Consider the following 12,364-nt stretch of genomic DNA (forward strand, 5'->3'; position numbering starts at 1 on the left):
AGGTAATTTTGCTGTAGAAAAGGTTACAAAACGGATCTTGGAAATTTTTCCATACTAACGTAGAAATAAAGTATACTATTTTATTTAAATATTCAATGTACTCTCTATTTCACTGTGGTGGAGAAATTTATGGAGGCCCGTAGATCTGTTCTCTGTCTTCGTTAATTATTCACCAAGTGACGATTATTTAATGTCGCTTCTCAGTCGCCACTAGACAGCAAAGGGTTAACATTCTGCCTCTTAAGCTAAGTCCGGCCTTCTTATCCAGTCGTCCCTTCTCCAAATCTTCTAAAATTTGAAGAAGGGACGCGAAGGGAGGTTCTTAAAATTACTAAGTGACCAACCCCGTATCACCCCCTTCCATTGCGCCCGGAGCGCGTCACGTCCTTGGAGCGGGGGTGACGAAGCTGGTCCTTGCTGGACGGAAATTTGACAACAAGGGGGGAAAACCCGGCCAGGTCAACTCTGACTTTCCGACTCGTTCGGAAGGTCAGGTACCGAGAGGCCTCGTTAATTGCATCGGTTTCGAAGACCCTTTGGGGGTGACTTTATGATACCTTACCTTAGTGACTGAACAATAGCCTATTCTTTAATATTTGAGAAATTCTACGTGCCGCACGTTGGCTGCAGACCGGTCTGCTAAATTAAAATAACGGTTTGCTGAACTAGAAATCACGTATCATAAAATCGTCCCCTTGCTGTCCTAACAGAAATGGTGTGTAGCAGGAAATGACGATGACGTTGAGTTTTGTTTTTGAAAACCGAGTACTATCGAGTATTGGTAAAGGTTGCAAGAGCTTGCAGAATGAAAATAAGTGGGAGTGGGAGATATCGGATCTGTATTGGATTTTCTCTTGTACAGGAGAATATATGTAGGAGTTTTCGTTATCTTCTTAATTAGTTACTGCCACGATATCGTGTAGCGTTTCGTGTGCGCTAATGCGCGGGTTTTAATTGAGAATATACGTATAGAAGTCCTGGGGGAGAATTTTCCAGAGATTGATTGTTCATTGCCTTGTTTAAAATAATTCCTGATACCTAACAATTGTTCGTAATTTTGAATACAATAAGGGGAATATAATTAAATTCTTTTAATTGTATTTCGTCCTTCTTAGTAAAGAGTTAACCAAATCTGGCTGCACTGTAGTATTCTGGCCCACGCCTATTGGGTCGTATGATACATCGTTGGAAAGGGTATGAGTAGAGGAGTCCAGCATGGGTGATTATTGCTAGCACAAATGTCCCATTCAGAAAGAATGAATCAAAATGTGTAAATCCTGGACTAGCGTAGAAATATATCTAGCCCAAATTTAACTCAATGTGATAACGTAATCTCAAGACGTAATCAAGACGTAACGTAATTAAAGCCGGACTTTGTACATCATGGTAGCTCTAAAAAGAACCGATATTGTGTGTGCTTAAAAATAGTGTAATCTAAGGTGGCTATCGTTCAACGTGTCCTCCAACGTTAAGAATGCATTTCCGTATCCTGTTTTGGAATTGCTTTTCCACCTTCCTTAACATTTCAGGTGCTATTTTTGCACATGCCCTACTTACACGCTGGCGTAATTCCATTACAGTTTCAACTGGAGTGCAATAAACTATTTGAAATTAAAAAAGGACTAAGAAGACGCACTCAAAAATAGTACAGGCGGGCGTCTGTGTCATAAACCTAAAAGCCTAACAACTACTGCTACTAGATCACAACAATACGTACTCAATGCTGACACTATGTGTAGACACTCGAAACAGTCATACTGCATGTTTTTGCATTGAATTAATTTTGTATATGTATCTATAGAACAAAATAGTATTGCATAACAATGTACTAACATGAAACTATGTAGTACAAAACATATTTTAATAAGGAATACGATTAATGCATATATTTTTCATGGAGATGCTTTCGTACAAGCTACATTATCCATCGATGAATAAGTTGAAAATGTGGCTTAGCACATTTTCATTTGAACACAAGTGTTCAAGTAAGTGCTTGTGGCAATGTCTTGCATACAACAATGTTTTGCATGTCGTACAGCGTTACAAGCGAAAATACATGCGTTTCACAAAGTTGCACAGGCAAGAAAACGGATTTGCAACTATGTACGTTTCTCGAGAGCCCGAGCGAGCCACAATGCTGCAAAACGGCGCGTTGTCCAACAATGTTCATTTTTCGACAACACCGTCGTGTTGTCGAGGTTGCAACTTTGTTGCCGGTAGTCGCTCCCGAAAATTGCACATTGTTGCAAACGCGCGACAGGTTTGCAACTTTGTTGCTGCAAATCGCTCCCGAAAATCGCACATTGTTGCAAACGCGTGCTGGGTTTGCAACTTTGTTGTTTCGAAAATTTGCACATTGTTGCACGGCGCCCCGTTTTGCAACAATGTGAAACTTTCGGGAGCGACTCTTGGCAACAAAGTTGCAAACGCGATTACTTCTTTTGCAAAATTGTTGTCGAGAGTTGCTCCTGAATACTGCACATTGTTGCAAACACGTTACAGGTTTGCAACTTTGTTGCCGAAAATCGCTCCCGAAAATTGCACATTGTTGCAAACGCGTGCTGGGTTTGCAACTTTGTTGCCGACGAAAATCGCACATTGTTGCACGACGCCCCGTTTTGCAACAATGTGCAGTATTCAGGAGCAACTCTCGACAACAATTTTGCAAAAGAAGTAATCCCGTTTGCAACTTTGTTGCCGACGAAAATCGCACATTGTTGCACGACGCCCCGTTTTGCAACAATGTGCAGTATTCAGGAGCAACTCTCGACAACAATTTTGCAAAAGAAGTAATCCCGTTTGCAACTTTGTTGCCGACGAAAATCGCACATTGTTGCACGACGCCCCGTTTTGCAACAATGTGCAGTATTCAGGAGCAACTCTCGACAACAATTTTGCAAAAGAAGTAATCCCGTTTGCAACTTTGTTGCCGACGAAAATCGCACATTGTTGCACGACGCCCCGTTTTGCAACAATGTGCAGTATTCAGGAGCAACTCTCGACAACAATTTTGCAAAAGAAGTAATCCCGTTTGCAACTTTGTTGCCGACGAAAATCGCACATTGTTGCACGACGCCCCGTTTTGCAACAATGTGCAGTATTCAGGAGCAACTCTCGACAACAATTTTGCAAAAGAAGTAATCCCGTTTGCAACTTTGTTGCCGACGAAAATCGCACATTGTTGCACGACGCCCCGTTTTGCAACAATGTGCAGTATTCAGGAGCAACTCTCGACAACAATTTTGCAAAAGAAGTAATCCCGTTTGCAACTTTGTTGCCGACGAAAATCGCACATTGTTGCACGACGCCCCGTTTTGCAACAATGTGCAGTATTCAGGAGCAACTCTCGACAACAATTTTGCAAAAGAAGTAATCCCGTTTGCAACTTTGTTGCCGACGAAAATCGCACATTGTTGCACGACGCCCCGTTTTGCAACAATGTGCAGTATTCAGGAGCAACTCTCGACAACAATTTTGCAAAAGAAGTAATCCCGTTTGCAACTTTGTTGCCGACGAAAATCGCACATTGTTGCACGACGCCCCGTTTTGCAACAATGTGCAGTATTCAGGAGCAACTCTCGACAACAATTTTGCAAAAGAAGTAATCCCGTTTGCAACTTTGTTGCCGACGAAAATCGCACATTGTTGCACGACGCCCCGTTTTGCAACAATGTGCAGTATTCAGGAGCAACTCTCGACAACAATTTTGCAAAAGAAGTAATCCCGTTTGCAACTTTGTTGCCGACGAAAATCGCACATTGTTGCACGACGCCCCGTTTTGCAACAATGTGCAGTTTTCGGGAGCGACTCTCGGCAACAAAGTTGCAAACCTGTAACGCGTTTGCAACAATGTGCAATTTTCGGGAGAGACTCTCGACTACGAAGTTGCAAATCTGTGGCGCGTTTGCAACAATGTGCATTCGAAGATAGTACGAGTCAACGATGTTAGAAGCGAGAATGACGCTTGTGGCAATGTTGCATTCAAGCGTAGTGCTTGTAATAATATTTGCTTTCGAAATAACGCTTCTAATAATGTTGCAATCGGAAATAGAGATTCCAACAATGTTTGCGTTCAAATATAACGCTTCAAGCAATGTTGCATTCAAAAGTAACGCGTACAACAATGTTTTGCATTCGAAATAGTGCTTCCATCGAGCTCCCATCATTCGAGAATAGAGACTGCAACAATGTGCGTATTCAAGTTTCAAAGATGAACAGTGAAATAAAAGTATCTTGCTACTTAAAAATCACCGTTCAACGATTTAAAAGTTCTTTTCCTGCTACTGCAACCGTGTCCCACACCTCGATCAATTTGCAACCTCAACTCACACGGGAACGAAGGCTCCGCGCAAACAAAACGTCATTATACATTCTCAACATATTTCTCCATCCCTATAAATAACCCCTCTATATAGTCTGAACGTGATTCTTCTGATGTCAAATAAGAATAGCAAAGTACCGTGTTTATCAAATATTTGATGGTAACTGATTAGATGCTACATCGTTCCTTTCCCGATTAGTTACTTTAATTTTCCGTTTAGTGATAGCTTGGTTTCCTTTGGAGGTCAGAAGAGCGTAAGGATCGTCTTCTTTTTCTTATGCACATAATTTTTTGCATCTAACAACGATTACTTCCGAATATCAAACTTAAATGTGTATACGACAATAAATAATTTTCTGAGAAGTTATCAAACGAGGGAAAGGGTTGTATGTTTTAATTCTTCGACTTGTGGGTTCGAAGAATCCCCCCCTTAAGAGTTGTAAAGTTAAAATGATTTACTGGAACGAGGGATGTTATTTAACCTATTTGCATCACCACTTAAATTGCAGGCAACAGTAAAACTGTACTTACTATGTACTTAATTTACAATGAAGCATCAGAGTGCAATGGATAATTTATATTAAGTATAAAATTCTCAGTGTAAACATGTTTATTTCACAGTATGGTATTGTTCAAAGTGATCTATACACAGTGGTAGACAAGAAATATCACATTGAGCAACTGTGTCGCTGCCCTCGGATTATTCCGTGGTTCGTGATACAGGGCAGGTAGTATTCGGTGAATATTCCACGTCGTGATGTAAATAGGTTAAAATAAATTTACGAAACGAACGACGTTCTTGAAGTGGCTGAAATGAAAAACTTTTGTTACAGGTGAGGAACTGTGGATTGCTGGAGCAGGACCTCGGCCCCAGGAGTGGCCCGGGGGTTACCCTGGGGACCTCGGGGTGGTGCACGCGCGAGGACGAAGCTGTTAAGAACAACGAAGGACACGGGAGGCGGAGGAGGAGGCCGCTATGAACGCCAGCGTCAACATCGAGAGGAACTCCTGGCGGCTGCCTCCCGACGAGACCGTCCAGGTCGCCGATCCCCGTTCAAAGTCAGCCCAGGTAAAAGAGGTAAATCGCTCCAGCGGACCATCGTACATTGTCCCCCCAAAATTTTCTTCTGAATCGAGATTGTTCAAGACTCAACTGTCACACGATGAATATTGTCGTCAGGTTTAATCGAAGCATGACAATCTCTCTCTCTTTCTCTCTGTCTCTCTCTGTCTCTGTCTATGTCTCTCCCTCTGTCTTTTCTGTGCATTCATTCACCTCTGTGGCAATCACTGATCGTAGCTTTGGGTCTTCTTTACCATGGGATCTGGCACCATAGACTAGTGTACAGTGTGCAAATTGCATTCACGTACAGAGTGTCAGATAAATCATAAAACAACTTATAAAGTGGTGATTTTTTATAAAAACAAATTAGTAAAATATATAGATTCCATTTTCTTTCTAAGTATCGTTACAATGTGTAAGACACATTATGTGGGTGATCCAGACTAGTAGTTTAGTTTTACTAGTATTGTAGCGCAGAAGGCTAAAATGGTACTGGAGAATAGGTTTCCCTGGGTAGCATTGGTACTTTATACCGAGAGAATTTATTTGAAGCGACAAATAGTTTTGGAGAAAAAATTCAGTACAAAAGATACTAGTGAACGAAGTTTCTAAGGCGATAGATTAGAATGAAAAGTGCTCCAGTTAATGTTTAAGTTTAGATATTGGGTTGCAAGTAGGTTGCGATGATCTTTCGTACTGAAAGTAACGTTATTTTACAAAATAAACGATCAAGATTACTCGTTTAACTTAAACCTGTATCGTGACAATTTCAAGTTCAAAATTATTTTCCCCAAAAACTGGGCAATCAATCGAAAAAACTTTATTCTACATTTTTACATATTTATCACCTTGCCGTCTGTTGTACTACAATTTACCAGACACCCTGTATACTTCGAGGAATTTTTTTGCATTAAAATTTGGAACGTTTTTTTTTCTCGAATTTTCAATTGTTTCGTTTCTATAATGAAAATTCTTCGAACGTATTTTAATGCATTTTGTACCTTTCCCTAATGTTGCTGTCTCTTTCTTTCTCAATATACGTGCATTGATAGTGGTGCGACAATTATAGCCGTTGACTGGTAGCAATAACATGTGGCTGAGAGAATATTTCAGAGGAACAGCCGCCAGACCACGTAATTGAAACGCATGTTAGTACGAGGATTTTGCATTTCAGGTGGAATGATATTGATAGTTACGAATTAGAGTATTGACCAACGTATAGAAGCGTAGCGTGCACCACTGCTACATTAATTATATGCAATAACGTGCAACGTGTGCCTGTTACAGTTAAAGAAACATGTTCACATGACCTCGTCGCGAGTACACGACACAGTTTCCGCCAACAGAATTCACACAGTCTGCGGTCGTTAACGGGAATATTATATTAACACTTGTTGAAGATTAACGAGGCGAGAATTCATTATTGATAATAAATTATCTCCTAATTTGATTTCCGAGATAATTTCAAAATAGAAAACATCGGTAGGAAATACAACGATACGGAACAAAATTTAAAGAGCAAAAGTGTTTAGCAGAAATCGATAAATACGAACTAACAATTTAAAAATAAAAGTTTGTAACGACAAATTTCCAATGAAGAATTATGATAAAATTCGCGCAACTTGGACATTGAGAAATTTGAAGAAAATTAAGAAATTATTAAAATGATAAATCTGGAAATGATCGAAATTATTGAAATGATAAATCTAGAAATGATCAAAATTATTAAAATTATAGATCTAGAAATGATCGAAATTATTAAAATGATAAATCTAGAAATGATCGAAATTATTAAAATGATAAATCTAGAAATGATCGAAATTATTAAAATGATAAATCCAGAAATTATCGAAATTATTAAAATTATTAAATCGGGAATTATTGATATAGTAAAATTGGGAATTGTTAGACTGATTAAATCAGAAATTATGAAAGAACGAGAAAATTATTCTTGGCAACGAGGCTAATCGCGTTCCACTTTCCTCGCGCGAAGCTTTCGCGCGTTCAAAATTGCACGCGTCTTCCTCCAACGTTTCATTAGCCGGTCTCTGTTCAAAAAGATCTTGCCCCGGTTTACGAGCACTTACCCGCCTGAAATAGGGACCGTTATACCGTTTCCACCGTGGCGTAGTGGACTCCTTAAGGCGGCGATGTCTGAATTAACGAAACAATTAATGTAAACGAGCGTGAATGAACGACTCCCGTGCAGTCGTCGTTCCTCCACGGTTGGATTTCCCGTGAAGACGAGACGACGTCCGGGCGTTAAGTTCCGCTACGAATTACACGACTCGTTGAAAAACTAGCCTGTAAAACTTCCACGGCGCGAGAAGACACCGGCTATGTTCACATCTCTACGATCATAAACTGGCAAAACTTCTTCCAGGAAAAGTCAGGAATAACTTTGCTTGAATTCCAGCAACAATTGTCTTCTTATTATATTCAGTCACTGTGTCAAGTGTACCGTGAAATTTCAATTTTTCTCCCGAGAACTGGTAGTGATAAAAAAGTAAAAGTACATATCAATAATAGGTGCATTCTTCTTCTATTGTTGGAATAAATTTCAAGTATTTAGCTTAAATACCGACGATTTTATAACAGTTTGTGTGAGTGCATGTGTATTTTAATGACACTTAACCCTCCGTAGGCAACCTGGGTAGTTTGTATCCAAATCTTATTTTCTTACGGGTTTAAGCTTTCAAAAAATCTGACAAAATTCTGGAGTACTCGCCAAAGTGTCTACTACATTATACAATTGTTCGTTAAGTGAAATGTTCAAAGCTTTGTCCAGTAAAAATAAAAATACCCGAGTGAAATTTCACGTGTGTCGTCAAAACTCCAGATTAAAAAACCAGCCCTCGAACAATCGAATTCAAACTTGCTCTAGACTAAGAACGAAGATGCACCTATTACCTACACAAACATTCATTCTTATACTACCACCCATTCTCGAATAAAATAAAAAGAAGATTAATTCTCACCACTTTTCTCTATCACCAAACTCAAATCAATTTCACCTGGAGGATCGAATCCCGCCACTTGCCGTCGATTAATCGGACTTGCAAATACGCGTTCAAGGACAATACGCGAGGCTTCTTCCCTCCCTCGAAAGGGGAACTCGATAAAAGTTTCCAGAGCATTTCGTATGGAGGCAGAACGAGAGTCGGAGGCGCGCTAATTACACCAGGAGAAAGAGTAGAATCGTCGAGAGACCTGGATTAATTATGCAGGTCCAGCCTGGCTCTCTTTGTTTCCTCAGCTCTTGTCACCTGGCCACGCGAGAATCGGCTGTCGCGAGTAGCCTGGTGCACACCTTCATGGGGACCTCTTGAGAAAGTTAATTATGCAAAGAACGCGAGGCAAACGGTCTCAGCCGCGCCATCTCGAGACGCGTCTAGGCTTCCGAAGGGAGAGATTGCTGACTCCTCTGCGAGCTGGAGATAACAGCGAACCGATTTTCTCTTGGTATAATTCAGCGGTAACGGAGTATCCTCGAGCTTACTGACGTTTACTGCCTCCATTCTCGGGAAACCCTCGAGTTTTCGTCGGCTGATTGCTTCGTCGAGTCGATTGAAATTTTATTGGATAAAAGAGAGCCTGTTGGAAGACTAAAAGGGAGGGGATATAGTTATAAAGACAGAAAAGGGAAAATTGAGAAATAATTATCTGGAAGTTTAGAGCGTTTTCTCCAAGTATGTACACGGAGATGCGCTGCTGGATATTAGTTTGGAACCACTTGTCAATTTACATCGATGTTGATTGCTCGGGTTGAAGACAGGGATTGCAATGTATTTTAGTAACAATAAGGATTATATTTAATGCCAAAGACTCGACAATAATAACAACTAACAACAATGTTTCTGCAACTATTCTCTATAACTCTTTAACCCCTTGAACTGCAATTTATTTTCAGGCAGACAATTTAATTTTCTTAGTTTTCAGAGGAGGGATTGATATAGAAACTTACGGTTTTGTTGCTCAAATAATTTGTTATTTGTAAAAGTAATATTTGTTTCATGCATGTACATGAAATTCTTCAATAATGTTTAACAAAAATATTACAGTTCTAGTATTTGAACGAAAAAAGTATGTTTCGACATAATGCTAATGTATTTACAGCAATTTCAATCCTCGTTTATATTCGGGTTTATTTAAAAGTACTAATAAACTTCGAGTGAACGTGTAAGATTCATCACCTCCGAAAAGATATATGACTTCTATAGACGGATATCACTATTAAAGTAACCGTTATTGCACTTCGTTAGTATGTCGTGTCGTGCATTTACTTTACGCGATACTGGCTGCGTAGATTTATACAAATTACATTCAAACTGTTACTAGAAGCATGCAAACAAATGTATCAAAGCAAAGGACTCGCTATGACTTACATATACTTCTCATAAAAAAAGCTTCAACTCTCAATAGCTTCTGGCGAGTGCAGCTCGTCATTGTCAGTTTGCTCAAGAAAGTTCATGACGAGCTAGACTCGTCGTTTCAGTTCAAGGGGTTTAAGGGGGTACTCCATATTTTCGGTCTTCTTTGCTAATTTATTATAGAAATTCAGTAACAGTTATTAACATGAGTTTCATTCCTATGTATTTACTTGTCCTTGGAGAATGATTACAAATTTTTTCGTTGAAAAATAATTAAATATGGCTGCTGTGGAACACGTCAAACACGGGCATGAAAAAGAAGTACGTTGGTGGTTGCCATGATTTGAGCCGTTCTGCTTATCTGAATTGAAAAAATCCAATTGATTCTTATTTAGTATGCCTCTGGCTATGGTCGGACTACAACTCTATAACTCGCTCTCTGATACTCTTAATGACCGCCTCATTCACCCTGTTTTATCTTTTCATTCTCTCTTTCTCTATTTCTTTCACTCTAGGCAGACATTCTTAAAACACAGTCGGTAACGTTCGCCAAAATCTAGAGCGGTCACGTATCCAAGTTCACAGGATAGGTATTCTCAAGCACTCTGCCCTAAATTCTTTTAATTCGCACCTCTATCGCTCTAGCTCGAGTATTCTTCTGCTAAACATTTACGCGAAATACAATTGCAGGTCTTTCTCTCGGTTCCGAACACTCTATTAAATATTTATAATTTAATATAACCTATGCTACATCACTATTATTATTACCATTGTGAGATAATCCGTCCCGAAGACGGTGAAGCGAGCACCTTGAAGCCAGGCCCAGCGCGCTCGGTGGGGGTAACTCCGCCCCTTTGGGTCTTTCCCTGGGCCTGTTCGCGTAGGGGTGGACAGGGATCGGCAGGACAACGCATACTCTTCCCGAGACCCTCAACGTATACTTTTGCGAACGACGCCCGAATAATAAGTAGATACAGACTTTGAGTAAAATATATTATTGTGGAAACGTGGAAACGCTCAGTTTATTTTACGCCCACCCTATTCCGAGTCGGAGTACTTTTTCTGACAAAAGGTATATTAGATTAGTAGAAGAATCGCTAGTGGCTAAAAATTGCAAAGTTGTAGCCAAATGTTCTGGAATAGCACGTCTACAATTTGTGCTATAATCTACAGTAAAGTGTCCGGATTTGGTATAGTTGGTCCGATTGATATTAATATGGTTTCAAATTCACTAGCTGACATTCGACAGAAGTTCCTGAAGCCACTTTGATCCTTCATCCTTAAATCCGTCGATAATTCTGCGACGCTACATTTCTCACGGTTTTGAAACAATTTTCTCTGTCACCAATGACGTTTATGTCTCTCTTTTATTAGTTAGCAGATGAATAACCATAAAACTAGCGCATGCTAACAACTGATCTTGCGTACTCGTCATATCCTACAAATCGAAATTAATCTTTTCGATATCTTTTCACAAGTCTTGATTTTTCAAGAGCAGCAAGTGCACAGCAAACACAAGCAACGAACTGATTCCTCTCAAGAAACTAAAGAAACTGATAGATTGGTGTTCGGGAACTGTTCGTGAACTGTTACACGAACAATGTTCGCGAAAAGTTCGCGTAACAGTTTGCGAACTGTTCGTTGGCGAGGACGCACCTTAAGAAGTGCAAAAGAATACAGTAGTAAATAAATAAGAAGAGAAGAAGAAGAAGAAGTATTATTACGAAGTTTCACATGATAAAAGAGTATTGTAGAGCTTCACTTTAAATGCGGTTAAGTGTACAGAGACGAAGTCGACTTCTGTCAACGTCTCATAATTCATGCATATAGATTAATTTGTTCCAAAATGGATACGGAGTTGATTTCACCATTGATAATTTTAAATAACGAAAGGTCTACTACAATTTCGCGGTTCTCCAGAGTGGACAGGTGTATATTATTCAAAATAGGAAAGTAGTTATGATCGTGAAATGACGCTCTAAACTTTTGGTTCATACAGCCAATACTTTACGAGCAACTTCAGGTCGTTAAGTTAGGTGAATCATTCTGTATAGCGAAAATCCCTTCATAGCGAAAAGGTTAAAAATTTATTCACGCTTCCTAGAATGCCATTAATGTTGCAGAGACAGCAATTTACTTCGTTTTGGTCGATTTTTTCAAAAGTTTCTTTAATGTCCAACTTTTCTCTGAAAATTCTTGCTTAGCTTGTAACGCATAGTGGTCCTAGATTTTTAGTTCGCGCTGTATGGTAAGCGGCGTTCAACTCGGTCTTTCGCCTGCGGAGTCTGACTCGCGCGGACCTATACTACTTGACCGATCACCCGTGCTCCCTCCTCGTGTGTACCCTGCACTTGTGCCGCGGCTAAGTGGCGATCGCCACTTATTAACCGATCAGTGGACTGGTTACGCGGTGAAGCTGATCGATTAAAAAACGCTGATTGCCGGTCAATTGACTCCGATACATGAGTAATACACCGACTTGAGTTGCGTTTTAACTCGGTTTAATAAAGTCTTAATTAAGTACGTAGCTCTGCGATGACTCGCGGGAGTATTGGATATTTTCTTAGACATTCTTTTTTTTTCTGGGAAATAATTAACAGATTGCCGAGC

At 39.9% G+C, this 12,364-nt stretch overlaps 1 protein-coding gene across 1 annotated transcript in view; it reads left to right on the top strand.

Annotated features, from left to right (window-relative positions):
- The first annotated feature begins 5,297 nt into the window (after window positions 1–5,297).
- The window catches only part of LOC108574745 (dipeptidyl aminopeptidase-like protein 6), a 44,294-nt gene continuing 37,227 nt past the window's right edge, over window positions 5,298–12,364 (top strand). The window contains exon 1 of the mRNA XM_017937380.1: window positions 5,298–5,399. Within this exon, the coding sequence (XP_017792869.1) occupies window positions 5,298–5,399 (102 nt within the window). The remainder of the gene's footprint in view (window positions 5,400–12,364) is intronic.

Source organism: Habropoda laboriosa, unplaced genomic scaffold (assembly GCF_001263275.1).
Source record: "Habropoda laboriosa isolate 0110345459 unplaced genomic scaffold, ASM126327v1 scaffold225, whole genome shotgun sequence".
In the NCBI taxonomy this organism is placed as follows: domain Eukaryota; kingdom Metazoa; phylum Arthropoda; class Insecta; order Hymenoptera; family Apidae; genus Habropoda; species Habropoda laboriosa.